This window comes from Cuculus canorus, chromosome 20, assembly GCF_017976375.1.
Source record: "Cuculus canorus isolate bCucCan1 chromosome 20, bCucCan1.pri, whole genome shotgun sequence".
Classification (NCBI taxonomy): Eukaryota; Metazoa; Chordata; class Aves; order Cuculiformes; family Cuculidae; genus Cuculus; species Cuculus canorus.
Genome location: NC_071420.1, coordinates 3,890,825 through 3,916,527, shown reverse-complemented (window position 1 = coordinate 3,916,527; position 25,703 = coordinate 3,890,825). Strand labels below are relative to the sequence as shown.

Genomic DNA, 25,703 nt, shown 5'->3' with positions numbered 1-25,703 from the left:
GTGTGTAGATAGGAGCCGTTAAACACTGTGATGTGAGACCAGTGGTTACAGAAGTAGGTAAATTAATTGAGCCCCCAGGGCCATCAGACAAGTTCCGACAAGGAATTAAATTTAAGAATATCTGGATTTTTTAGACTGGGCACTGGCTGTTGCCTCTCGAAGTACAGGATTCCATCTGTGTAACTATAACTAATGAAACTGCTAAAATTCGTCCCTCCAGCGTGGGTTTTATGTTACCGTTGCATGAAAAGAAAGGCTGGCTTTGCAAAAACACTTAGTGTTTTCCCAAGTGTGAAAGTATAACTTTAAAAGAAACGGTTTGAATGAAGTGCTGGCCTACCTGTTGTCCAGGAGAACACGTTAATAGCCCACCCTGCAAGTATTATGGGCTTCCCCCAGCTTCTGAAGATGATTTTGAGCTGCTGCCCCTTACAGTGGTAGAGGTCAGTGCTGTAATTACATTACAGACACAGGTAAGTGACCTTGATCTGCTACTTAGAGCATAGAGAAAACGTCGTATTAATAGTGAGAGTATTACATTTTTCAGTATTTGGTAAAAATGTGCACATAGGTGAACATAGAATGCGTATTTTGGGAAATGTGCTTGCTTCCATCTTTTCAGAAAGGTGTTTTCCTTGTGCTTCCTTTTGCCTTCTGTTTCAGCAGGTTCCCATTGTTGCTTTTCATGCCATAAATTACTGCGTGGCTTCGTAGATCATAAATAATTATATCATAATTATGAAAATATTTTATAATATCATGAAGGTTATTAATTTGTGTGAAAATTTCATTTCGCAGTTAGTAGTTTGACTTCCTTATTCACTGGTTTAAGGTCTCCACAGCACGTGTTTCTCCTGTCAGGAGAAACTTTGTGCCATCAGACTCATTTTCATCAGCAAAACATGTACTGAGCAATTGCAAGTTTCCGCCTTGTTCCCCCGGATAAGAGCCTCAAAAGGCAAGAGTATTAAATGTTGCTTTTGAAAAGCCAGACTGGCACGTAGCCGTAATTAAATTGCTTTTTTTATTCTCCCTGCATGCTGCTCTGGGTGTTTTTCTCCTAACAGCAGTCAGGCATTTAAGTTTTGGTGGCAGGATGTTTGTTAAGTGTCACAACCGGCTCAGCTGGCTCGTGTGCAGCAGCGATGTGATCCCACTGCTGACCTCGGAACGCTGTCACCACCAAGTGCACATTTGGGCAGATCTTGTGGGTTTTTTTCTGCCTTGCTTCTCTCTCTTATCCGAGATTTGCAAGTGTTTGCCCTAGTGCACTCTCTGCAAAGGCATGTGCGCATGTGTGTGTGCATCCCAAAGTTTCTGTGTTCCCCCGGCAGCTCCGTGTTTCTGTTTTGCTGTGGTGACCTCTCGGCTGGCAGGGAGTCCTTTCCCAGCGAGCTGCACATTCCCCTTCCTTGATGGAAGCTATTAAAACCAGATGTGCAGAAAGAGCTCTGTGATGCTGCTCTCTTGTGGGTTCATTTAGTTCCTTGGCTAGAAGCGTGGGCTGGCTCCCATGGAAGCTGGGGGAAAAGCCCAGGAGGATTTAAACCCCTAAGCCTGTGCTAAACCCTACGTGGTTATCACAGTAGATTAAGTGTAGCACAACGAAAGCAAACTGAACTAAATCAGCACAAGGCTGGAATGAGGGAGAGGAGAGAGACGATCTGGTCTTGCATTGATCTGTATGCATTTGCTTTTAATAGGCTATTCCATCCTAATCAATAGGGTCCTAATAAATCATTAAGCCTGGAAAGAATAAGTAGTTTTTTGTTATTCCTGGATCAGCTTGATTTTGAAACGCTGTGGAATGTGAGAAATAAGCTTGTGATCTCATGCAAAACCATGAAAGAGGAAAGGGCACCCTGCTATTTCATGGGTGTATTTATAGGAAGGTCGTCTCGCAGCCTGCATCTGACTCAAAGCAGGAGCCATCTGGGAATGTTTCTATGGATGACGGCCACGTTGCAGGGAGCCTCCCATCATCCCGCAGGCTGTCGAGTGAGGATTGCTTTAGGTAGCACTGTTGGGCTGGGCAAGGAGTGTGGATGCTGAATGTCATCATGCATTGATGCTGTGGGAAATAATGACCACGCTGCCTCCTCGGCGTACAGTTCTGTTAGGGGTGGGAGAGAAAAAACTAAGACGCTTGGCATGGGCTGATGTGCTGTGTTTCCCAGAGGTCCTGTTTTGTGGGTGGTAAGTGGGTGTTAGGGTGGGTGCATGGTCTCAGCTGCAGGCAGTTGTAGGGACAGTCTCTCCCTTTGGAGAACCAATCCATTAAAAAGCGGGCTCTAGTGACAAATTAAGTAATTGGTGGCCTAGGAGTTTTGGAACTGGAGTTGCTTTGTGCCGTCTCCTGTGCTTGTGATGAGCAGCTGACACTGTACGTTGCAGGGTGATGTTCTGGCTTGGTTATTGTCTCGTAGGGTTTGTGCTGCCTCAAAATCAGTGTGCGAAGTGTGAGGAGAACTGGCTTCCCACAGAAACAGTTGACCTTCGATGTTTCGGTGCATACTTGCTTGTCCTGGGGCTGAGGGAGCCTTGTGACAAACCTCACAACTAAACCGCGGGCTCTAGCGCTCTCAGGGTCATGTCAGCCACCTCCCTTGAGATCCAAGAAAGCTGTTATTGAAAGCCACGAGCCATCGCCTCCGTACGTGCAGGCAGGGGTTAAGCATTATGAATTTGCACTAGCCAGCCAGCGTTCCCATATAAGAGCACTGCACTCATTGGCTCTCTCTTTTACTGAGAATTCATCTAGTCATTTCCTGTGCAAGCGCTTCTTTGCTTTGCAAAATGCTGTACAGTTGAGTAGATAGCATTAATCCCTGGTTATTCCTTCTCACAAGTCGCCTGGATTCTCTCATGGACCACCACCAACTAGGAATTCAAGTCTGTGCCGTTAATAGAGTGTTAATATGAGCGAGGTCTTCTCTGCAGAAGAGGAGGACTGTCACCCATGGATGTAAATAATTCGGGTTCTGCTTTCATGCTTATTAACACTTGTTGGTCTGTGACTTGGCTTCTACTGAGAGATTCTTTGCCCTCGGAAGGATCCATTGGGACTCCTTGTCAGATCAGTTCTTGGGTGGAGCTTGCAGGAACTTGGGGTAAGTGCTGTGCTCTTCCTCTTTTGACAGCAGAGCTTTTTTGTACTGCGCTACTCAAAATGGCTTGGTAAAGTCGCAGAAAGAAACGGCTTGGCTCTTGGAGAGAAGTCAGAGTTGAGCTGGCAAACAGAGAGCGCTCTCTCTGTTTCCCAGGGATGCACGAAGTGGATGTATATATTATAGGGTTCTTTTTTTTTAGGACAATTTTGCTTTTAAACCAGACAGACTATCTGTATAAGACTGACAATAAATAACTCTCTTGAGCGCTGTGTGGAGATGGAAACTGCAGCTGAGAAATGATTTTGGGAAAAGGAAGACAGAAAAGCACAAGCAAACTATCGTAGAAGTGCAAATAGCCCACTAAAGAACCGGCAAACATACCAGTAAGTGTTTTAGGGGAGGGAATAAGCCTGAAATGGGTTGATAGGTTGTATGCCTGTGTGTGCAGAGGAATATTTGTTATTAGAGCACAGACTAAACTGAGTGGCTGAATTATCATAACAGTTTATCTTGAAATCAGCCATTGGATTTCTTGCTGTGAGCTACATAAAGATGTTTTGTGGCTGTTTTCTGGCTAGAACTGTTTCTCCGTATCCTGATCTAAACCAGAATGCATATGCTATGCCCATTTACCTCTTTGCTGGTACAGACGATGGAGTCTGGCTGTAGTCCCAGCAAGGGAGATCTCTCTTCAGAGAGAACCTGTTAACCGTTTGGAGGGAATACATGTGAATAAGGAGGAGCTATTAAGAACAGCTCTGCTTCAGGTTGGTAATTGTGGATGTTTCCTTGCTGCCTCACAAACTGTGTGTGAATCTGCAGTCATTTGCTGACCACAGATCGCTCGCATTGGGTGTGGGCCTGAGGTGTATCCAGATATGCATGAAAATAAGCCTCAAAAGAGCGAAAAATGAGTACATATTAGATGAGAGAAGTGGGCGGGCGGGCTGCTCTGAGTACTGATGCTCTTCGTACAGCAGATCTGGATGCAGCTTTGCTCTGAGGAGAGCTGCGAGTGTCCCCATGGCAGCTGGGGGGGTGTGTTTGCCCCCGCTGTGTAGATGGAAGTTCAAAGCTTTTGCTCATGTGGATTGCCAACAATTCCAAATGTGGGAAGATCCCTCTCGTTTTGCCCCAGGATGAAATGTGAGAATGCATCAGTGGAACATAATTCGTGCATTTGTTTTCCCTGTAGAAATAATGTAATACTTCCCAACAAAGAGCATGAACAAACTTATCACTGTGTCCAAGGAGCGCCTACGGTTAGTCTTATCTTTTTGGCCACTTGGTGACTAGCCCGTGTTGGCTGTACGGAGACTAGAACAATGATTGTAGTCTCCTAAAGATCCACTCACTTTGCCTTTTATGTAAGGAACCCGTGCTGCTGCCAGCAGGTGAGGTCATCTCACAAAGGGGGTTCAGATGTTCTGCAGACCTTTTGCCTGTATTTCATGAACTGCTTTGGGACAGTTTCTCCAGAGGTGCCCTATTTAAAGCCTGGATCCGTTATTCAAGTACTCCTAATGTGCAGAGTTTTACTGAATCCCTCTCTCAAGGAACCCGTAGCCCGCTGTAGGAATGCTGGACCTAGAAACATGCTTTCCCCTCTGTGCTGCACCAAACATGTTCTAGGTTCGTGAACAGCTCATGCTAATTCTCCCTCTCTCTTTCAGGTCTGGTGTCCTAGCAGGAAACCTCTCTGGTGATCTGCAAAACCATCTTTACTAGAAATGGATAACTTCACAAATGGGCAGCCAGGCCCAGGTCAGAGGAACAGGTTGATGGGATTGCTAGAAACAGATGACAGTGTCCAGGAAGATAAACCTGTGCCTAGCGAAAAGGAAGAAAGATCAGGACATGGAAAGAAGGGAGAGGCACGACCCTTGGAGACACCTTATCAGAAGGAGAGCAGTGACTTTCCTCCTAAAGTCAAGATTAATCTGAACTATCGGCCAGGACTCGTCAGCAAGTGAGTAACGGTTGGGTGTTACAAGAGTGCAATCCCAGTTGATCTGTACTGATCCCTGCTGGAAGGAGTTTAAAGACTTTACCAAGTCTAAACTAGAAGTGGTGATGTAGGAATATTACAGGCATCTGTTGGGAGGTAATTAGAAAAAGGAAGGGGTCATATTAGCCCTTTCCTTCTGCACTTGGAAGGTTTGTCCATGGTGTGGTGGTTATTGGGTATATCTGAACTAATCTAACTAACTGTATCTAACTGAAGAGGCCAAGCTGGGTGTACGAGCCCCATGCAACTGAGCTGTTCTTTCCAGGGAGGGATGTAAACCAGCTCACAGAGCACTTCACAGCATGTGATGGGACTGACTTTGGTCCTGCAGCTATCTTGGGCTTCTCTGTCTTTATGCTCTGGATGTGTTCCAGGGCTACACATCAGACTGGATCTGGGAAGAGCTCCAACTGATGGAAGGAGCAGCCCCTTGAGAGAATTCTGGGAAATAACTGTCTTGCTTTTTTTCTCTTGGCTCAGAAATAAAATACCTGATTTTTCTGACAAACTTTTCTGCCTCCCTCCTTTCTTACACCATCTCATCAGAAGTTATTGCATGCTCTTGTCTTCTGCTCTCCAGAACTTCTTAACGCTTTGCATTTCTTTGTAGCCAAAAGGACCCAAATCGCTTTGACAGAGACAGGCTCTTCAGCGCAGTCTCAAGGGGCAGCCCCGAGGCACTCGATGGTTTGCTTGAGTACTTAAGGAGGACCTCCAAATTTCTCACCAATTCCGAATACACAGGTCAGTTCCTTTTTGGTACTCCATAAACAGCGTTAGCAGAGGCAGCGCTTGTTAATGAAGGAGGGAAGCAGGGGAACCTGTTCATGGTTCTTTGCTTCCTCCAGCTCTCAGTCTATTCTTTTATTTTCCTAATGCCTACCTGAGGATGGAGAATGCTATTAATGCTATTAATTTTAAGGCTTTTGCCTCTACTGCAGACTATAAATACTGAGAGAGGCCTTTAAAATAATTATTGTATTGGATTCTACAGAGACAGTTATGTGCTGAATCAATACAGATGTGTGCAAAGTACATGCACAACCTATTGAATACTCTTTTTCTCCCAGATGCAAGGACTGGGAAGACCTGCTTAATGAAAGCCCTGCTGAACTTAAAAAATGGAAAGAATGACACAATCCCACTTTTGCTGGAAATAGACCAAAAGACACAGAATCCCAGGCCACTTGTCAATGTGGCATGCTCTGACTGTTACTACAGAGGTAAGGTTTCTATTCTCATGCTGCCGGAGCAGCTTCCCCGTTAAGACAGGCGAGATGTGCAGATACAAGGGAAAAGAGGGGAGCCAGGGGTTATGCAGCACGGCAGTTCCAGAGTTCTGGTGCAGTTCCAATAACAGCCTGCTCACCTTTTATTTCTGATTCTGGTCCTGCGTCTTCTTCAGCCTTGAATTCTACACTTCAGCTTTGTTCTTGGTCTATGAAATAGAAATGATGCATGTTTAGTAACCCAAGAATATGAGAGGAAAGGTTAAAAAGTGCATCTCAAAGTGAAAAAGATATAGCGTATCGCTATTACAGAGTGTGTTTGGGTTACTCTCTAATAGCAGATGTGCAGCATAATCATGTATGTGGATGGTCATCTTGACCCTCTCGTAGCTGCTGGGGATCTGAGTGCCAGGCAGTGGGAATTGCTTGGTCTTATGTTGAGTTTCTGCAATGCGCTTTTCCAATGAACGTTGTTGAAAGCCATTAATTGCCACCCACCCCGTGCCCAGCACCGAGACTGCAGGGCTGCTGTGCAGAACACACAGCGACCGTTGTAACGGCGCGTTGCTGAAGTGCCTTTTGCTTGTTCCCTCTGATAGTGGCATTGAGCGACAGGTATTGCCTGTTTCCGCAGGCCAGACAGCGCTCCACATTGCCATAGAGAAAAGGAACCTAGATTTAGTGAAACTCTTAGTAGAGAATGGAGCTGATGTCCATGCCAGAGCCCATGGTGAATTCTTCAGGAAGAAGAAAGAAGGAGTTTACTTTTATTTTGGTGAGTTGATGTGGAACACGTTCCTTCATATTTTTTATTGCCTTACTGTATGCAATGCCACTGATTCTCAGTTGGGTTTGCCCCTCTGCCCGTGGATTGCCATCTCTGCTGTCCTGCAATCAAACTCTCTACTTATTTGAATCGCAGGATCCTTTCGTAGACTGAGGTGTCCAATGAGCATTTGCCATCATCTTTGGTTTTGTGTATTCAATCCCATCTGAGGGGTTTCAGACAGAGAGAAATGCTTGGTTAGTTGAGTTAAATTAGGATTCTGGGAAGGTGTTCTGGCTGCTCCCAGAAATGGTTGTTTACTGCAACCCTTTCTGAATCTAGTGACACCGAGAAAGAACTTGCTCTGTGTTCCAGAGGTAAAAATATAGACTAAATGTATTTTCCTAGAATTGTTTTTGTTTCTCTTTAATTCTTTTTCACCCTTTTCTGCTTCCCCTCCAAATACTGCCCTAATCTCTTCAGGTGAACTTCCCCTCTCCTTGGCTGCTTGTACCAACCAGTTTGAGGTGGTGGAATATCTCCTAAACAATCCCCACCAGAAAGCCAGGCTCCAGGAGCAGGATACACAGGGCAACACAGTCCTCCATGCCCTGGTGATGATTGCAGATGACACTGAGGAGAACACCAAGTTTGTGAGCACAACATACGTTGAGATCTTGAAGGCAGGAGTGAAGGTTGACCCAACATGGAAACTGGAGGAGATAGTGAATTACGATGGATTAAATCCTCTGCAGCTTGCTGCCAAGACGGGCAAAGTGGAGGTAAAGACAACTAGTGGGAATCTCTGGAGTTGCTGAGAAACAAGGAAGACTGGCATACACCCTCAGCATAGCAGTGGGGCTTGATCATCTTGCACCCAGCCCGCAGTAATGCTGCTGACAGTAGCAGTGCCACAGGAGACAATAAAGGTCTACTCCAGGCCACTCCAGTTTGGGTCCTATAGACTTTCAGCTGGCTGCTGTTCTCTCACCAGCTGATCTGGACCAAAATTGGTTCTACTCCTGGAAGAGCTGATCCAAGATATTGTTAGATTTCCCACTTTTAGCGACATAGTCTGGTGTTTGCTTATATCAAAGTGTATAATGCCAAAAGCCAGATGTCCTTTATTTGAAGGTGATTTGGTTATGCTGGTGTCATTCTGCACCTTCATGACACACATATTTTTCTGGTATGCATCTGTTTTCTCTTCAGATCTTCAAGCACATCATCCAAAGAGAAATTAAAGATCCGATGTACAGGCACCTCTCCCGCAAGTTCACTGAATGGACTTACGGACCTATCCACGTGTCTCTCTATGACTTATCCTCAATTGACAGCTTCGAGGAAAACTCTGTGCTGGAGATCCTGGCCTACAGCAGTGACACACCGGTGGGTGCTTGGACTAGAAGTCAAAGACAGCAATATTTTTTCTGCCTTTGCTGAATAATGATGCAAATCATTGCAAGTTAATGTGGTGTTTCACATCATCTTTTTTCTGGAAAGTAAATGCATGATGGAAGTATTGGCATATTATATTATTCATAGGCTGCTTGGTGTGTCTCTGATAATCTATAATATGAGAGAAATTTTTGATCCTTTGGTTGTCCTAAGACTGGGTGTGTTCAAATACCTTGACGAAGCCAAGCAGAAGTAACGTAGAATAGTGGAATGAATGGTTTGGGTTGGAAGGGACCTTAAAGCCCATCCAGTTCCATCCCCCTGTCATGGCAGGATGAGGTTGCTCGAAGCCCCATCCAACCTGGCCTTGAACACCTCCAGGGATGGGGGCAGCCATGACTTTCCTGGGCAACCTATGCCAGAGCCTCACCACCCTTACAGGAAAACATTTCTTCCTAAGATCTCATCTCAATCTCCATTCTTGTTATGGTATGGTTGATTTCTTTCATATTGGAAGGCCTGACTGAATAAACCCTTAGCAATACCCTATTTGGAGCCACTGAACTCCAACCCTCAGAAAGACCTCTGGAGAATTTGCATTCCTGTTGATACTTGGGTGCGTTTTTGTTGTTTATTTTTCCATAGAATCGGTACAAGATGGTGGTTTTGGAGCCACTGAACAAACTGCTTCAGCAAAAATGGGAAACATTTGCTTCCAAGCGATTCTACTTCAGTTTTGTCTCATACTTGTCATTCATGATCATCTTTACCGCAATTGCATACTATCAGCCCTCACGGGTAAAGGTAGGTCAAATCTTTTATCTGGAAAGGTCTGAATAGATGGAGATGAGTTTAAAAGGTGTGGGTGGTTATCATCACTGCTTCTGCCTCTCTTTAGTGGTTTGTTTTTTTCTTGCAGCCTTCATTTCCAGTGGAGTTCACAACTGGAGGCTTCCTGTGGGTCTCCGGACTGATCATTATCTTGCTAGGAGGCATTTATCTCATCTTTGCTCAGGTATGGGGAACTCTTGTCTAGTTTCATTGTAAGAAAGCTAAAAAAGGGAAAATATCACTGAGGTGGAGGCAAGAGATTCAGTTCTGACATCAGGACTGCATGAGTGGCTGGCAGGAGGGAATCCTGCTCTGAGACACTGACGGTGCCAGCGCGATCTAGCAGTGATGGGGTGGCACAAGCCAGGGTGCTGAGCAAAAGGAAAAGTTGGTTCACAACAGCAAAAAATTGCGAGAGATTGCTGTGATTTATGGTACTTAAATGCATCCTTGGCATTTAATGCAGTCTATTAATAAAGACGCTGGGCTGAGCTGTGATTCAGCCTTTGTTTTTCCTTCCCCTTTATAAGGAAGGCCTGTTTTCATCTTGGGAGGATGACTAGCTGAAATTTGGGCTCTTGAAAATGAAAGCATGAAGAGGAGCTTATGGAGCAAATCTTCCCCCTGAGCAATAACCATGCTGGGCAGGAATCCCTCCGTAGCATGCCCTGGTTTTGATGAATGGCTGCCATTGATTTTTTCTCTTTTAGAGCCTGTACTTGCGGAGGAGACGTCAGTCGCTGAAGACTATGTGTTCTGACAGCTGCATTGAGATCTTGATGTATGTCTCCTGAGGTTTTTTGCACAATGAAAGCATGGGTGAAATTGGTTCTCTGCTGTATGCAGCTAAGTTGTCCTAACATTACTAGAAAGACGGTGAGCAGGAAAGATCGATTCTCTGCCACTGTCTCCTCTTTCCGTCCCTTCCTTTCTTGCTTCTCCTTCCTCCTGCATCTTGTCATAACCCTTTGTTGTAGTGGACTTTGGGTAGAGTCTGTCCGTGGGTTTGTAGTGGAACACGGTGCAGGTCAGATTCTCAGTTATTCCACAGTTAAGCACGTAAACTCGTTAGAAAAAGAGCTCAGGTTCTTGAGTCGCTCAGAACTGGCTGAAAGGGAAATAATGTCTCAGTTTTCTGAGGAGAAATGTGCAGAGCTGCATGTGCGTGCATGTTATGTGTACGTGTGTTTGTAAGTGTTAGCAATTTTTTCCATTTAATATCTGTTATGTGAGTTACATCAAACAGTTCAGGGTTCCCATGCTGTGAGATTAACCAGATTGCACAACAATTTGTGGGTCTGCTTGTAGCAAGATTTGCTTATATACACTATGTATCTGATTAACTGCCACTTCGCCTGCTCCCTGTAGCCTCATAAAATGTGTTTGCTTTTTCTTGCAAAAGAGAACAGATCCACAAATGGGCCTTTTTGTTGACGCAAGTCACCGTGTCACTCATTCTATCCCTCTCCAGCTTCATCCAGGCTTTCTCATTGCTGCTCTCAGCGGTTCTGTATGGTGCAAGCTCAGAAAACTATGTGGCGGTGATGGTGTTCTCCCTCCTCCTGGGATGGGTGAACATGCTGTATTACACCCGGGGCTTCCAGCGCACTGGGATCTACAGTGTCATGATACAAAAGGTCAGTACTGGGAGAGAAATTAGTCTGAAAAGCTTTTTGGTGTGAGAAACTAAAGGAAGTCCTGTAATTACTTTTCTTCTCACTGGTCTTGAGAGGGACCGTGAAAACTATAAATGGTACTTAATAACTGACCATGGAAGTAAAGATGTTGCAGAAGGAGATTAGATCACTGTCTCCAAGGAAGTACAATTGTGGCAAACCACTAGTTTTCTATCTTTGAATATCGCAAGTGGCAGCAGCTGAAACTTACCCGTTTGTCATAAACCAACTCAAACCTAGCGGTCAAAACCAGCATGAGTTCCCTAGAACATCTGTGCTTGGGCTGAGAAGCGTTTCCAGGTCCAGAGGGGAGTCTGAGACTAGAAAGACAAGACAAAGCAGAGTTGAAATGAGGTGCCAGGGAAGAATTCTGATCACCACTGTGTGACACCCAAAGGAGAAGGAGAAGAAAGAGACGTGTGTGCTGAAACCATTTATGAACAGCCATACTGGGGACCTGGCATGATATTTATTTGTTTCAAATAACCTATTCATACAAACATAAGTGCATGTAGGTCTCTCAGATGAAGCTGCCAATGATGTTGCCTACCTGAGGAAATAATTTAACGTATATTAGTACTTTATTAAACTGGCTAAAAGCATTTTCTGACTTGTTTTCAGTATTGTTGCTGGGGTTGGTTTATCATGTGTGAGAGCAGGAGATCATCCTGGTGAATTCATGTGAGATAAAGAACGGCAATTCCTCCTGATTTGTGTTTCAGACCATCCTGAGAGATCTGCTGCGCTTCCTGTTGGTTTATATGATCTTTCTCTTTGGCTTTGCTGCAGGTAAGGACTTACTCAGCTTTAGGTTGTAGGCCAGGCTGTATATTTTTCTAAGGAGGATTCACATTCTGTTTTTCTCATAGCTCTGGTTACGCTGATGGGGGATGCTCCTCTGGTCCCTCAGAACAAGTCTCTTGCTCAGTTGGAGAGCGCTGGGAACCATGCTATGTACGGTGGGCTGCTCAGCGTCTCCCTGGAGCTCTTCAAGATCACCATTGGGATGGGCGACCTGGACTTCCATGAACATGCCAGATTCAGATACTTTGTCATGCTCCTGCTGCTTCTTTTTGTGATCCTCACGTATATTCTTTTGCTCAACATGCTGATTGCGCTCATGAGCGAGACTGTCACAGATATTTCTGGTTATAGCAAAAGTGTCTGGAAGCTGCAGGTGAGACACCGTGCTACTCAGCAGTTATGTCGCGGCCCAAGCTCCTATTGGAATCTCATAGTGTCAGAGATGACAGTGCCTGTCTTTGTCCTGAGCCTCAACTATAAACTTCTCTTTTGCATAAATTTGCAACTCTCTGGGTAAACCCTAATGTCATGTTTTAGATGTATTTAAAACTGGTGCTGTTTGCACGGCTACCAGCCAGTCCAGATCCACGTGCACGGGTAACTTGAGAAAGTAACTGACTGCGACGATTAAGCTAAGGAGCACTTTGGGATTGGGTTCAGAAGTGATTGTCTAAGTCAAAGTAGTTGCTTATTGAGGAAGTTGTAATCAAAAAGAAGGACTGGTCTCTCTATGCCCTGTTTTGTCTCTAACATGAACTTTTTCTTTCAGAGGGCTATTGCTATTCTAGAAATAGAGAAGGCCTGGCTGTGGCGCCAAGGTGGGAAGAGGAGATCCGGCTGCTTCATGTCAGTGGGCCTCAATAAGAAAGATGAGAGGTGGTGTTTCAGGTGAGACAGAGGAACCATTGTCCCTTACCCTCCAGCCTAGTAACGAGTTCCTGTGATTCATAAGCTGAACCGCACCGGGAACTTCAGCACTGCTCAACAGAGTGACTCATCCACATGATCGTGGGTGCGTGCAAAGTGGTCGCTGATTGCAATGGTAGAAGTTTCAGAGCTAGCTGAGCCGCCGAGTTGTCACCGAGATATGCTGTCACCAAGAGCTGTCCTGTTTAACCCACATCTGTGCAAGTGGTTATGGCTGCAGAGTGTCTGCAATGATGCCGCAAGTAGAACAGTGCCCAGGGTGGGCTGTGCTGGGAGGGATGCGGGCTGGTGGTGGCCCCTTCGCTCAGAACATGCCACTGGAGTGCAACACAAGGTGGCAGCACCCTTCCTCGCAGGTGTAGGGGCTGGAGAGTGGACGAACCCTTCTCCTCCCGGTGAACTGAACTGCAGGCAGCACTTCTGCAACTCCAGGGTGTTATGGAGCACATAGAGGAAGCAGAACCCGGGAGCCTTCTCTTTATTAGTTGTGTCCTCTGGGAGGAACTGGCATGTTTTAAAGCGAGCAACAAAGACCAGCACAAAACATGCTGGGGGAGAAGATACTTACCTTGTGGTGCTAAGACTAGTGGAGGTCTTTACTCAAAGATAAACTCTGTAGGGTCTTGTTGCTACAGCCAAGCCATTAGGATTGTGTTGCCGGGATCAGCTGGGTTGGGATGCTGTGTGACAATGAGATCTGCATTGAAATGCTGAGCCTCATGCATCAGTGTCACGTTTTCTCTCTCCAGAGTAGAGGAAATTAAATGGACAAATTGGGCAAAGGATGTGGGAGTTCTTAAGGAAGACCCTGGAAACACCAGTGATTCAGGAACAAATCCAGAAGGTAAATTAAATAATGAAGAAATGTCTCCAGTATCTTTTTAGCTTCCTGCTCAGCAACCACTCTTGGCATATTATTAGGTCTTTGGTAACAGAAAGTTTGGCAGGCGAGCTCGCTCATGAAATGGCCTCCACACAGCATCCCTCAGGAGCATCTCTTGTGGGCTGAGCAAATAAAGAATTAGAGGAGGTACGGGCCTGGTTAGAGTTTGGGAACAAATAGTGAGAATGAAGGAGATGCCATTCCTACTCACCTCTGGTAGAAATGGGCAGGAAATGCTGCTGAGAAAAGCAAAGGCTCTTCTTCCCTTTGACTCAGTAGCCCAAGTGCATGGTGCTTTTTCTAGGGAAGATAAAATTTAGGCCCACTCATACTGCAAGCGTTAAAATCACAGGGCTTTTAGACCACAAAGCAGGGCATTAACAGTGGCAACTTTGTCAGATTCTGCCTAAGATAATTACTTTTGCTTCCCCTGTTACATGTGGGACGCGACTCTGGGTGGAAAATGGAGAGCTGTTCCTTTCTCTAGAAATACTTTGTTCAGCCTGGCAGAGCTTGGGCAGAAGCTCCGCTGGATTTAAACGTGGTCTCCTGCTCTTCCTGCGTAGATTGTTCCTAGATGCCAGTTTTCTAGGAGTGGGGTGGTTGCAGCACTTAAAATACTGTCTGGTGTATGCTGGGTTTTTCCCACACCTGTGCCCTTCTAAAAGCTGTCCCCTTTGTCAGCCTCCTGCTGATGAAGGGCTGCTGTTCTTCTGTCTCCTGCTGTAGAGACGAGATCATTGAAACGGATGCCACAGAAACATTTGAGATCAGCTGTTTCAGAGGAGCAGTCACTCTTGCAGCCCCAGCTATCAACAACTGAGATGATGCCTCTAGAGGGACAAACAAGAAATCTTTAGCAGGTTTTCTGGCTTGCAACCTTGCTCCCATCTTCAAAGGAGTGGTTCTCCCTATGGCTGCTGGAAGGACTGAAGGCATTATCAGGATTAAAGTGCATTTTATTGAAGACTGTGTTTCAGCCTGTGGCTTTAAGTACTTCCATGCACTTTAATCATTAATTTCCCCTGAAGAAACTATTTTTACTCAACTTTCTCTGCCTGACGCTTTCTTATTACCGTGTCTAAAGGTGTAAAAGCGAGTTCACTGGGGCAGAGGGGAGTGGTTTGGGAAGGCAGTGCTTTCTGAGCTGTATAGAAACAATGCTCTTCGCCATAGAGAAGCAAAGGATGGAGCGACCTATCTAACAACGGGTCGACCAGTATTCTTTTACCACAAGAGACTTCACTGAAGTGCTTTGGAATAAAGAGTGTTGTAGAGTCATAAAAAGTCACTAAGGATGGAGTTGGCTTCTGTGCAAAAATTCTTGGTGTGAGGCAAGAGCGGACAACTAATCTTCAGTCATCAAGAGCCATGCTGCCTTTGTGTCAGCCCCTGCAGTGCTGAGTGCTGAACCCACATCAGAATTCCCATTTTGCAGTATTATAACGAAATCATTTGTGCGATATGCACAATGAACACTTTTGCTTAACAGTATGGAAGTGGCATGGATTAACTGGACCTGTAACTTCACACAGTGAATTTCTGAACCATCCGTCTTTCACAGGTTGCTCTGACTGTAGAGAACAGCAGCAGAATCCTGCATGTGGCTTCTGAGAGGCAGATGGGTTAAAATGCATCATGTGCTTCACGTTTCCTGCCAGTCTTAGTGGGCATCCTGTGTTCCTGTAAATGATTACAAGGACCTTATTGCTTTTTGCAGTGTGCACGCTGCCTCGGGCAGGGTGGGAAGCGTACTGTGGAAAAGAGATAAAAATGAGCTGTCTTACTTTAAGCCTGTATTTAAAAACAATAACATGTAGTATTCCTTTAAACTTGCTATACTGACAGTTTACTTAATTGAAAATGTTCATCCTTGGGATACATTTTCAGAACTTCAACCTCTCTCAAAATGTAAGAGAAGATGTGACCAGCATGGATACAAGGCCTTATGAAATTCCTGAGTGTGTTTCACCCAGTGCTGTGCTGACCTCGCTGCAATGCACGTTGACTCTTGTTTTGCCTGACTTCATATCAGTTTGTGCAGCCACATCTGAAAGTGTAACAGCTGGTGTTGCACTGCATGTGTTTTTCATGAAGGGAATGGCTGGTGATGCCCCTGAAAAAGCTGCAGGCTTCAACTGTTGGCAGTATCTTTCCTTCAGTAAGATAAACTATGCAACTCCAAAATCTGCCTCCAATTTCTACTCTGAGCAAGGGAAGTTAGGAGATTTGTCTTTTGGAGAGAATCATCTTAATCCTGTTGCCTACTACATGCATGTGACTGGCAGCAAAAACATTGCTTTGAAAACTCATTCCATGTCACTTCTAACGGGTTTTTCCTCTATCGCGGGCAATTCCCTCTGCAGCTTCACTGCACTGGGTATCTGAATTGTAACTAACTTTTCCCACTCCAGCATCTGCTGCTTTTTTGCCTTGTGAAGCCTTCAGCTGCTTTTTCCATCTATGGCTTTGTCCTAAGTGTTCCCAAGATTTGGCAAGGGGCTGGTATTGCACAAAAAGATCATCTGGCACATGGTACTCTGCTGCTGTGCACGGTGCTTTGCAGTGGGAGGGATGCTTTGAGATTCTCACGAAATGCAGAATCTGCTCTGCCAGCCCTGTCTGGAGTCTTAATAAACAACAAAAGAGAGATCTTGCTGACTGGTTGCGATTGTGGTAGCTGTGGGCTGTGACAATTTGCTTTCACGATAACCTGCCTCTTCAGCCATTCCTTGAACCTGCTTCTCTTTAAATCCCTTTCTTAAGCTTGCAGTGTGAGTTTACCTTTCGATCTGCATAAAAATATTCCTAAACATCTGGTACCTGGTGTGGAATGGGACTTAGACCTTCCTTGGGTGTCACAGACCACCAGTCCCAGCCCTCTCAAGCTGATGGACAGCAGAAAAACAGAGGTGTCAGACTGGTCAGAAGATTTAGCAGTGCCCAGGCTGCTGTACAGATCTTTGCACTATGGAAAAAAAGGAGATTTTTGAGGAGTTACTGTCTCCCTGCAGTGTGGTCCCTCCTGTAGAGCTGAGTTAGCTCTATTGAGGCTAATCTCAATATCAGTAACCTCCTGGTTTTCTGCATCCTTAATGCAAGAGGCTCCTCTTTGGTTTCACCATCGGAGCCACCTCCTAGTTTGGGCACATTGCAAAGAGGAAGGCTGGCTGGGGGTTATTTTGTGGGATGTCTACAGTTCCTTGCAAGAGGAAGGACATGCGGCTAGCTCAGAGATTTGAGGGACCAGCAGGACTGTGGGATCCATTTTTAATAGATCAGAATGTTTTTCCAGGAAACACTTCAGTCATTTACACAAAAAGTTATCAGCAGAAGAACCGCACTCTGCCTTCTGCCTCTTGTGACGGGTGAACCCGCATGCGTGTGAATCCACCCCTACGCAAACAGGGAGCCTTTGCAGTGCTCTCCTCTGAGAAAAGAGAAGTCTTTCACAAATATTAGAAACCACAGCTATTCCTCTGCTCTCCTATTTTTTTTCTCTGTACGAGCCACGCAGACTCCGAGGTCCCAGCCAGGACATGGAGAACAGATGCCAGCAGCTCTTATTACTTTCCATGCAGGGTTATGGATGCTCAAACCCTCCTGTCAACTTCGGTCAAAGTTTCTCGGTTCCTGACAGGGCTGGGAGATAAATGCAGACCTTGTTGCTTGCAGACTCCTCCTCTGCTTGAGCACACTTGGCCTGGTCCTTGCTCTCTGGGGCCCCTGTACCACCTCCAAATGCCCCACTGCACAGGGATCTGTTTTGCTGCTTAGCTGTGTAGTTTTCTTAAAAGAAAACTGAACGTCTGATTTGTGTGGTTCCTAATTCCCCATAAGGCCCTTTTCCTCAGGGGTATAAGTAGAATCAAGACTTTCTTGTTCCTCAAATGCTTTGTACGTTTTATTTTATTGTTGTTTTTTTTCCAATATGTGCTTTGAAGCTGAAGCCAGTTGCAGGAGGTCATTCTGTGTCTCAGTTGATTCCCTCTCCGTCTTTCCGTGACCCCACGGAGCATAGTTGCCGTTCCCTCTGGAGATAGCAAAGGGAGGCTTTGAAATATGACAAGCAAAAGGGCTCAGACAAAGACCAGATGCTTTCTGTAAGTCTCCGTAAGCTGCACAGAGCTGTTTCTGAAGCGATGCAGCTGGCGGATTGCTCAGCCGGGCTGTTCTTGTGGGTAACGGTTGGGTTCTTTGCTGCACTTCAGAAATTTCATTTGTTGCTCTGGGACTAAAAAAAAAAAAATAAATAAAATAAAAGTGTAGGAGGGGAAGGACATTTTAAAAGAAAATGGTTCCGCTTTGCAACCTCACATCTACTTCAGCAGCATGAATATAATCAGGGCCAGACAGGACCAGGCAAAGCCTCAGTCTGCGGCTGCCTCGTGGCTGGCGCCTCTCTGTTGTTGAAATCCGAGAGCACAGACTGTTTGCTTCGCTTCCTCCTCTGATGTAGTCTTTTTCGTTTTGGACTCATGAGATGGGGAGTTTTACAGCGTTTCTGGCCTGTGAGGATGGTTGTTAAACCCAGGGAATCCTTGGCGGAAGAGGGCAAGAGGCAGTTAGAAAGCAGCTGTGATTGGTTGTGCTCATTTCTGAGAATGCTGGGAAAATTTACACTTTCTGGGCAAAGAGGACCACGTCTCTGGAATGGCTTTCTCCTCTTTCCCCTCCCAAAGGGTTTCCTATGCAGTTAACTCTTCTGATTGCTCAGCGTTTGGTGTATCAGCTCATTTAGCATTGTAATAACAACACACTGCATCCAAATGAGAACGGATTACTCAGAACTCTGATAGTACAAACTATAAGGGAGTAATTCTGGTCCAGACTAGGGTCACGGTATAGCGAGATAAGGGATCAGCAGAAGCCAAAGAATTGCTGGTTGATGGGAGAAGAGACGTGCAGAGTGCCTTAACATACCTTGGGTGTCCTGCCGTAAAATGTCAATGTTTCTGACACCAATAAAATACAAAATAAAAGGGGAATGCCGAGTGTTCTGTGTGCATGTGTGAGGGGTGGGGGGAAGGCTCTTGCATTAAAAAATGACCATCAGAGAACTGACCTCTCTCTTAAATCGTGCTGTGAATGCCCTCGAGTCAATCTGCACATTTCAATGTCATTGTGGCGTGTCCACGGAGCATGCACCAAAGGACAAGGTGGACGGGACGAACCTAGACCCTGGTGGCTTTTCCAGACAGCTCCTCTTGTTCCAGGTATGCTAAAGGTGTTGATGGACAGAAATGGAGACCCTGCTAAAAATGACCTTTCATGTTTACCTTTTAGTTGGTTTTTGCATCTGCGGTTTTATTAAAATGTCACTAACAGACTCCTTGAAAGCTCCTCCTCAGTCTCACGACCTGATAGGCAGGATGGATCAGAGCTCTAATGGAGAATGGAAGGTCTCCTAATTCCCATAATTATTGCTTTTTAAACTTCATGGTGACACTGGTAATAATTCTACATATTCTAAGGCAAGAATTAAATGTTACTGAGCTAGGGAGGAGCTGAAGAGAGAAGTGGAGGAGCTAGGAGTGGGTTTTCATGCCAGAAGCATGGTTAGGTATTTTACGAGGCAAATCTCTCAGGGCACCTTGAAACAGTGCACGCAAAAATATGGAGTGAGACTTATAAGCCATTACTTTCCGTGATTTAAGTAGGTCTGGAGACAAAGTGAGGCTGAGTCCCGAGGTCACAAAAGGTCTAGCCAGAGAGATAAATATGGGAAATTCTGACAGAGGAATCATTATATTGAGCCAAAGGACATGAAGTCAGATCCTGAAGCTGGTCCAAAAGGGACCACCGGAATACAAATGTAGGATAGAGACAGAGGGATAAAAGCAGTTGATGTCCCTCTTACTTGCAATCTATGCTTTCTGTGTTTCTGCAGTGAAGTTTGGGATCAAACTTGGCACTCTGCGGGACTTGGGGATCCTGCCTTAGATCTAACCAGCTTTGGCTTTGCCATCTGCTTTCTCCAGCTCAGGTTTGCTGCAAAGATGTTGGTCGGAAGATGTTGGTGTTTTAGGATGGCAGCTTAAAACAAACCCTGCAGAGAGAACAGGTACAGTGCTTCACTGCCCAGGGCCAGCGGGGGGCAGGTGGGCTGCGCACCTCGTATTTGCTCCAGCGGCACATTTTCTCCTCTAGACACACTTAGAGTCTTACGCCAGCATCCCATTTAGCCAAATGCGGATTACAGAGTCTTTGTTCACTCCATGATGCTGTGGGAACATCACAAAAAAATGATGAAATTTGGAAAAAGACTTAGGAAGAAACTTAGCTAAATGGGGTGTACTGTATTTATGTTCTGTTCTCATGGCTCATGGGGAAAGAGATCATCGGCTGTGGTGTTCTTTTTCCCCTGTCAAATTCTTGAATAATGACTTTGTTACTGCTAAACTGGTTACAGGACCTGTCCCTGAGGATGACTGCAATAAAGTAAATAATAGGGAAATGATCCACATATAAGTAGATACGTGATGGTTTGTTCTAAAAATTGCCTTACTGCTGCAAAAGACATGAATTCTACAAAGCTATATATAGACAATTCCAGTGAAAGAACTGCTTGGCTTTTTCTGGAGCACAGGTTGGATCTTATTTTGGATCTGAGCTCTGCCCGCTAGATGTGAACCACGATGGGGTGACAGATCTTCTCCTTGTTGGAGCTCTATTTTATCACGTTCAAGGGGAAGAAGGAAGGGTTTACGTCTATCGCCTGGAGACAGAGGTAAAAACACTGATAGCGTAAACACTCCATGTTGGGGATTTTCCAACCATGCCTAAGCAGTGACAAATAAAACATTCCTCTGCTGGGCTCTCACTAACTGAGCTCTCCCTGTATGGTAGAGGACTGCGGGATGAAGGCAGCGGTCCTTAGTCATTAGAATATAAATAAGAATTAAACCCATTCTGTACCTAAGGTGTACTCTTACCCCAGTGTGATAAAATCACCTCTTTTGCCCGTACATAGGTAACGTGTTGGTGTAGACCTTGCTTTGCCAAGCGGTGTTCTTTGCAATAACCACGTGCACGCGTAGCTGTGAAAATTTTGCTTCCTGGGAGATGTAGTAAACCAAATCCGTTACGCGGTATACAGGATATAAGTTAATCGGGTCATTTTGACCGAGACGTGAACTTCAACAGCAGACCTCTTTGGTGCACTGCTGAAACGTGTGCAGGGCACAGATGTGATTGTTGGAAGAAGAAAACAGTCCGGGCATCTATAAGAAATCAAATAACCTGCACCCTCTTGTGGCTTATTTCTGTAACAGGGTGGAGAGGATGGGATGGTTTCTGCTGTGAAAAAGCTGGGCACCAACTCAGTTTGCTACTGATTTCAGGAAAGACTGTGCTTCAGTGCGTGCGCTTGCGTAGGGCTGTCCAGAGATGATCCTTCTGTGGGAGAACGTGCGTGCTTTCGATGCAGAAGGCTCAAGCTTTTGTTCTGAGAGTCAGCTGGTGTCTTGAGCTTCTTATTGTACTGTTTAGGGCTTTATTGTTCACCTTTAGCCATCGTAAGTGTGCAGCAAGATTTGTTTTTCCCATGTAAGGGCTACTCCTGCTATGTTTGCTATCAACAAATTTCCTCCTTACATGTTTTTCAGTTTGCTCACCTTGAAAGGACGCTTAAACGTGCAGGTGGTCTCCCTTTTTGCAATGTTTGGCTCTACTGTAGCCAGCATTGGAGACCTGGATATTGCAGCTGGAGCCCCCCCTTGAAGTTCAGCTTTCAAACAGCTCCTCTTTTGGTGGCATTTACACCTCGAACGGTGATAAATACAAGATTAAGAGTTCTTTTTCTTAGGCACGTGTCTTGTTGGGAATTGGCTCCAGTACACCTTGAGAGGGAAAAGCTTGTGTTTTTGTAGGAAGAGCTTGGGAGGAAGGACTTCCGTTTGCATCAGTGGGTGAGAAATCTACAGATGTCGATGGTTTAGGTGACTCCACAGGTTTCTGCAGCAGAGCTGCTCCTCAGCTGAGATTCTCCTGCCTGCTCGGGCAGGGAGCTGCGTCCAGGCGCTGCCTAGACAACAGCAGAGCCTTTTGCCGGCCGGCCCATCCGTTACGGGTCCATGTTTTTCATCTCAGGAGCGTTACAAAATCCTCTTTACAGCAACCTCATGAAAAGAAGTGTATTTTCCCAAGGACAGGAGAGAGATCCTGACTTGTATTTGTTGATATTTCCCCCCTTTTAGAGAGTAAAAAAATTTCTTCAGGACTCCAGTATTTTGGGTGACCTTTGATTTCACTCCATGTGATGATTTCACTTCACGTGATGATCTCCAAGACGTTACTGCGGGATCACTGGAGAACGACTCCAGTAGGTAATAAGGGCTATTTTTTTTATGTGCTGGGGAAATGCTTCAAAAACAAATATAGAATCTATGTTCCAAGCACTGTGTAATGATTCTATTTTTAATTCAGCATCAGAGGGATACAGAAAAAACTTTTACCAGTGCTAGAAATTATATCAAATGTAAAGCTTTTAGTTCAAGGTGCAAAGGCTTTTGCCTTTGTGTGTCTAAAGCTATGAACAAGTATGAGAGAGTGAACACAAATGATTAATGTAGATCTAGGCCTAAGAAGAGCTTAAGGTCTGCAGTTCAGCGCTGATAACGTCTGTTACTGAGATGAAAAAAGATTTCTTGACAGACTGTACCTCATTTTCAATCAGGCATTTGGGAGCGGAGTGACCCGTGGAGTTCACAAAGGCTGAGGCATAGCAGACATTTGGTTTTATTCTTGCATTTCATATATGAAAACCAATAGTAGAGAATTTGAACAGCTCCATATTGTGCTTATCTAATGGAAACATAAACACCGTGTGTAAGTCTGTAACTGTAGCCATACTGGTGTATTTTTGCTGTCTGTTCCTTCAGACTCTTGGGATTTTGTGTGTTCTGAACATTCCCAGCAGAAACTGGAAGTTCTGTAAATAGGCCAGCTTGGTCCAGGTGAAATCCCATGGAAACAGGGAGCAGTTGTTATTCTCACTGCCAGGCCTTCTCAAAACTTTTTTCCTGTAGGGTTTCAGTTAGAAATATATTTGGTTCCATTCCCTCTCTGTTCTTCACTGCTCAGCTCGAGAGCAGTTGTCCGCTTTCTCACCAGTATGAGATTCAACCCTGAGAGAATCCCAGTTTCCCAAAATAACAGCACCACAACAGCAAAACGATGCTTTGATACAATCTGAGCTTTACCGGTGTCTCAACAAGGTAATAAATGGGAGTTGTGATCGGATTGAAATCCGGTCCTACTTTGGAAACTTGGCCCTGAGGACAGTTTCTGGTACATCTAACAAAGGATTTGAAAATTTTGCAGCTTTTTGCTACTTAATAGGAGTTTTCACCACAATTCAATATCTAATTAGCTTTCCAGAAAGCATAGGACAGAGAAGTTAGAACAATATTTAGTGCTGAGCAATAATGAGCACTAATTACTATAGTTGCAGCGCTCTTAGGGATTATGATGTTGGCGATACATTTGTTTCCTAAGAATAATTAATGAGATTCTTGAGTGTTGGTCAGCATTTCTTAATACTTGGGCGCCCAGCATCTAATTATTAATTATCATTGAGCTTTTCCAGAAACATCAGCCACAGACAGTACAGCTTTATTGGTGAATAGAACTGTTGCTAAAGGAAGGAACCTCATCTCTATAGAACAGTGTGCCCGTACACTAGCACAGCAGATGAACATATTTATTCAAGAAAATAACCATCTCTGGAGAAGGAATTAGTATTTTGCCATGTGGCAACCCAGGGGTAAACAAGTGGCTTTGTGTTAACAAGGCCTTGTCCCCAGCGAAGAGCTCTAATGTTCTTCCTCATAGACCTTCTCCTGGGAGCTGAGTTACAACATCTCATCAGTTTGGGACTGACTTATCACTACAGGGTCTTTTATTTCCATCTTCTCCTTAAATGAGGTCACGGGAATTTTGGTTTTCAGAGAATGGATGTGTATACGTAAAGATATTCTCAATCTGCTACCTTAGAAAAATTAGGATTGTTAAAATTTGACTTGATCTGTTTGCTTTCAGTCACCTTACAAACCAGACTGCAACATCTGTACTGCTCATTTCACTCTGGTGGGTCTCATTCAGTGAGTCCCAGTGGTTCTATTAACCAGATTTTGCATTCAGCATTCATATAAAACGTCATCTTGATGCATGAGATGTTTTCTCTCAATTCGCAGTCAAGATTTGCTGTCCCTCTGGTTACTACTTTCTATTTAGTTCATCCTTTCCCTGAGATCACCTCCATACCGTCGTGCCTTCGTGAGCTTTGCTCTTCCAAATCTCAGAGGAAAAAGCAAACTTTACACAACTATAGTCATCCTAAAAAGTGGTGGCTGCCCCATCGCTGGAGGTGTTCCAGGCCAGGATGGATGGGCCTTGGGCAGCCTGAGCCAGTGGGAGATGTCCCTGCCCATCGCAGCGGGGTTGGAACTGGGTGATTTTTAAGGGCCCTTCCAACCCAAATTATTCTATGATTCAATGATTCAAATCAGTTCTGGCATTTAATTGTGAACATGTGGTTTTGGTTTAGGCTGCTGCACAGCACTAGGACAAAGAGTTGCTCGGCTTACACGGCCTTAAGACAAACCAGCGAGCATCACCTCATTGTAAAAAGTTACCCGGGAGATCCACTGAACCAGGAATCAAGCAGAACAATGTTTGCAATCTATCTTGATGTAAAACAAAAATGGTAAAACGTTACATAGAGTTTGGCGATGACTGCCTTTGATATTAAGGAAGTATTTTCCTACACGCCCTGCAGAACGTTGAATAATTAATTGGGCTATTGCATTATCCTGTGTGCAACAGCATTTGGAGGGAGTAATTACCAGAGCCAGAACGCTTCGGGCCTCTTATTAAACAGCAACCTTTAGGTGATATTTCTAAATATGTCTTTATGATCTGATTTTTCTGTCTGCTTCCAGAAAGGAATTAGTGGTGGGCCGCACTAATGAAACGACCGTGGATGTTTCACTAATGAACAGTGGAGATCGCTCATCTGTGACAACTACAGTCTTGAACTACCCTAAAAACCTACTTCTGGCTTCTTCTCCCAAGTGACAGGGGACAGGACAAGAGGGAATGGCCTGAAGCTCCGTCAGGGGAGGTTCAGGTTGGATATCAGAAAAAAATTCTTCACAGTAAGAGTTATCGGGCACTGGAACAGCTGCCCAGGGAGGGGGTTGAGTCGCCTTCCCTGGAGGTGTTTAAGGAACGGGTGGATGAAGTGCTCAGGGACATGGTTTAGGGAGTGTTAGGAATGGTTGGACTCGATGATCCAATGGGTCCTTTCCAACCTGGTGATTCTGTGATTTTTAAGACGGTGGCTGTTGAGGTAAGATCACAGAACAACAATTTAGTTAGCAGCAGGCTGCTGAAAGAAAACTCACTCGACTCCTATTCATTTCCTACCTAAATATATCTTGAAGTAAGGTCCAGGGAAGGGAGGGAGGATTCCAGTTGTTACAACTAGAGCCTGAATACTGAGTTTATCTGATTTAAGGCTTCCAAGTTTTTATTGGGCTATTTGTACCTAATTCGTTTTATGGGAGCAAACACAGACCAAGTTGCTTTTCCTAGTCTGTTTTTATTCAACATTAAAAAGCATTCCTGTCCTGTTGGCAGCCAACCTCTCCTGCTACTCCCCGCGGCCAGCCAACACCATTAACTTCTCTAGTCCTATCCTGTGACTGCACAGTTGGGCATCCAGTATCCAAGAAGACAACTGTAAGTAGGGATCATCATTTTCTCCTCCCTCTGAGTGATACTCTGAGTAACTGCGCTTGCATGCTCTGTCTCTAGAGTTAGGCCAGAGCTGTTGTTCTTTCAACTTCAGCTCACGGCTGGGGAGCATTTTTCTCAAGGCAAGAGGTAGTGTTCCTATTCCGGCATTTTAGTTCATGTCCAGTTTCTCAAGAAGGGAACGGTGAGCAGAAAATACATTATGCATCATGTATTAGCAGTAGCCTAGTGAGTTAAAGAGTATTTACAGGGTAATTGATATTTCATACTTTTCTTTGCCTTCAAAAGAGGCAAAATTTTCAGTGATTTGG

The 25,703-nt window shown here is 44.9% G+C and overlaps 1 protein-coding gene across 3 annotated transcripts; it reads left to right on the top strand.

Annotated features, from left to right (window-relative positions):
- The first annotated feature begins 2,729 nt into the window (after positions 1-2,729).
- LOC104057149 (transient receptor potential cation channel subfamily V member 2) lies at positions 2,730-20,362 on the top strand. Of its 3 annotated transcripts, XR_008453094.1 has the most exons (19): positions 2,730-3,110; positions 3,310-3,493; positions 4,784-5,079; positions 5,729-5,862; positions 6,189-6,341; positions 6,982-7,122; positions 7,597-7,895; positions 8,326-8,502; positions 9,157-9,315; positions 9,431-9,526; positions 10,053-10,123; positions 10,814-10,979; positions 11,741-11,807; positions 11,888-12,195; positions 12,592-12,710; positions 13,499-13,593; positions 14,362-18,848; positions 19,614-19,696; positions 20,222-20,356. XR_008453094.1 is itself a non-coding variant. In XM_054084835.1 (16 exons), exons 2-16 carry the CDS (start codon positions 4,841-4,843, stop codon positions 14,325-14,327), a joined length of 2,235 nt encoding a protein of 744 aa, XP_053940810.1. In that variant the 5' UTR covers positions 2,731-3,110; positions 4,784-4,840; the 3' UTR covers positions 14,328-14,504. The 3 variants fall into 3 exon arrangements, 1 of the variants encoding a protein (XP_053940810.1); XR_008453095.1 differs by lacking the exon at positions 3,310-3,493 and having other exon boundaries at positions 20,222-20,362; XM_054084835.1 differs by lacking the exons at positions 3,310-3,493; positions 19,614-19,696; positions 20,222-20,356 and having other exon boundaries at positions 2,731-3,110; positions 14,317-14,504.
- Positions 20,363-25,703: the final 5,341 nt, after the last annotated feature.

Bases quoted from the DNA above. Each gene is read 5' to 3' on its own strand.
- LOC104057149 (XM_054084835.1), top strand. From the start codon at position 4,841: ATGGATAACTTCACAAATGGGCAGCCAGGCCCAGGTCAGAGGAACAGG. The intron at 8,503-9,156 runs GTGGGTGCTTGG...ATTTTTCCATAG, and splicing joins CCTACAGCAGTGACACACCG to AATCGGTACAAGATGGTGGT. The intron at 10,980-11,740 runs GTCAGTACTGGG...TTTGTGTTTCAG, and splicing joins ACAGTGTCATGATACAAAAG to ACCATCCTGAGAGATCTGCT.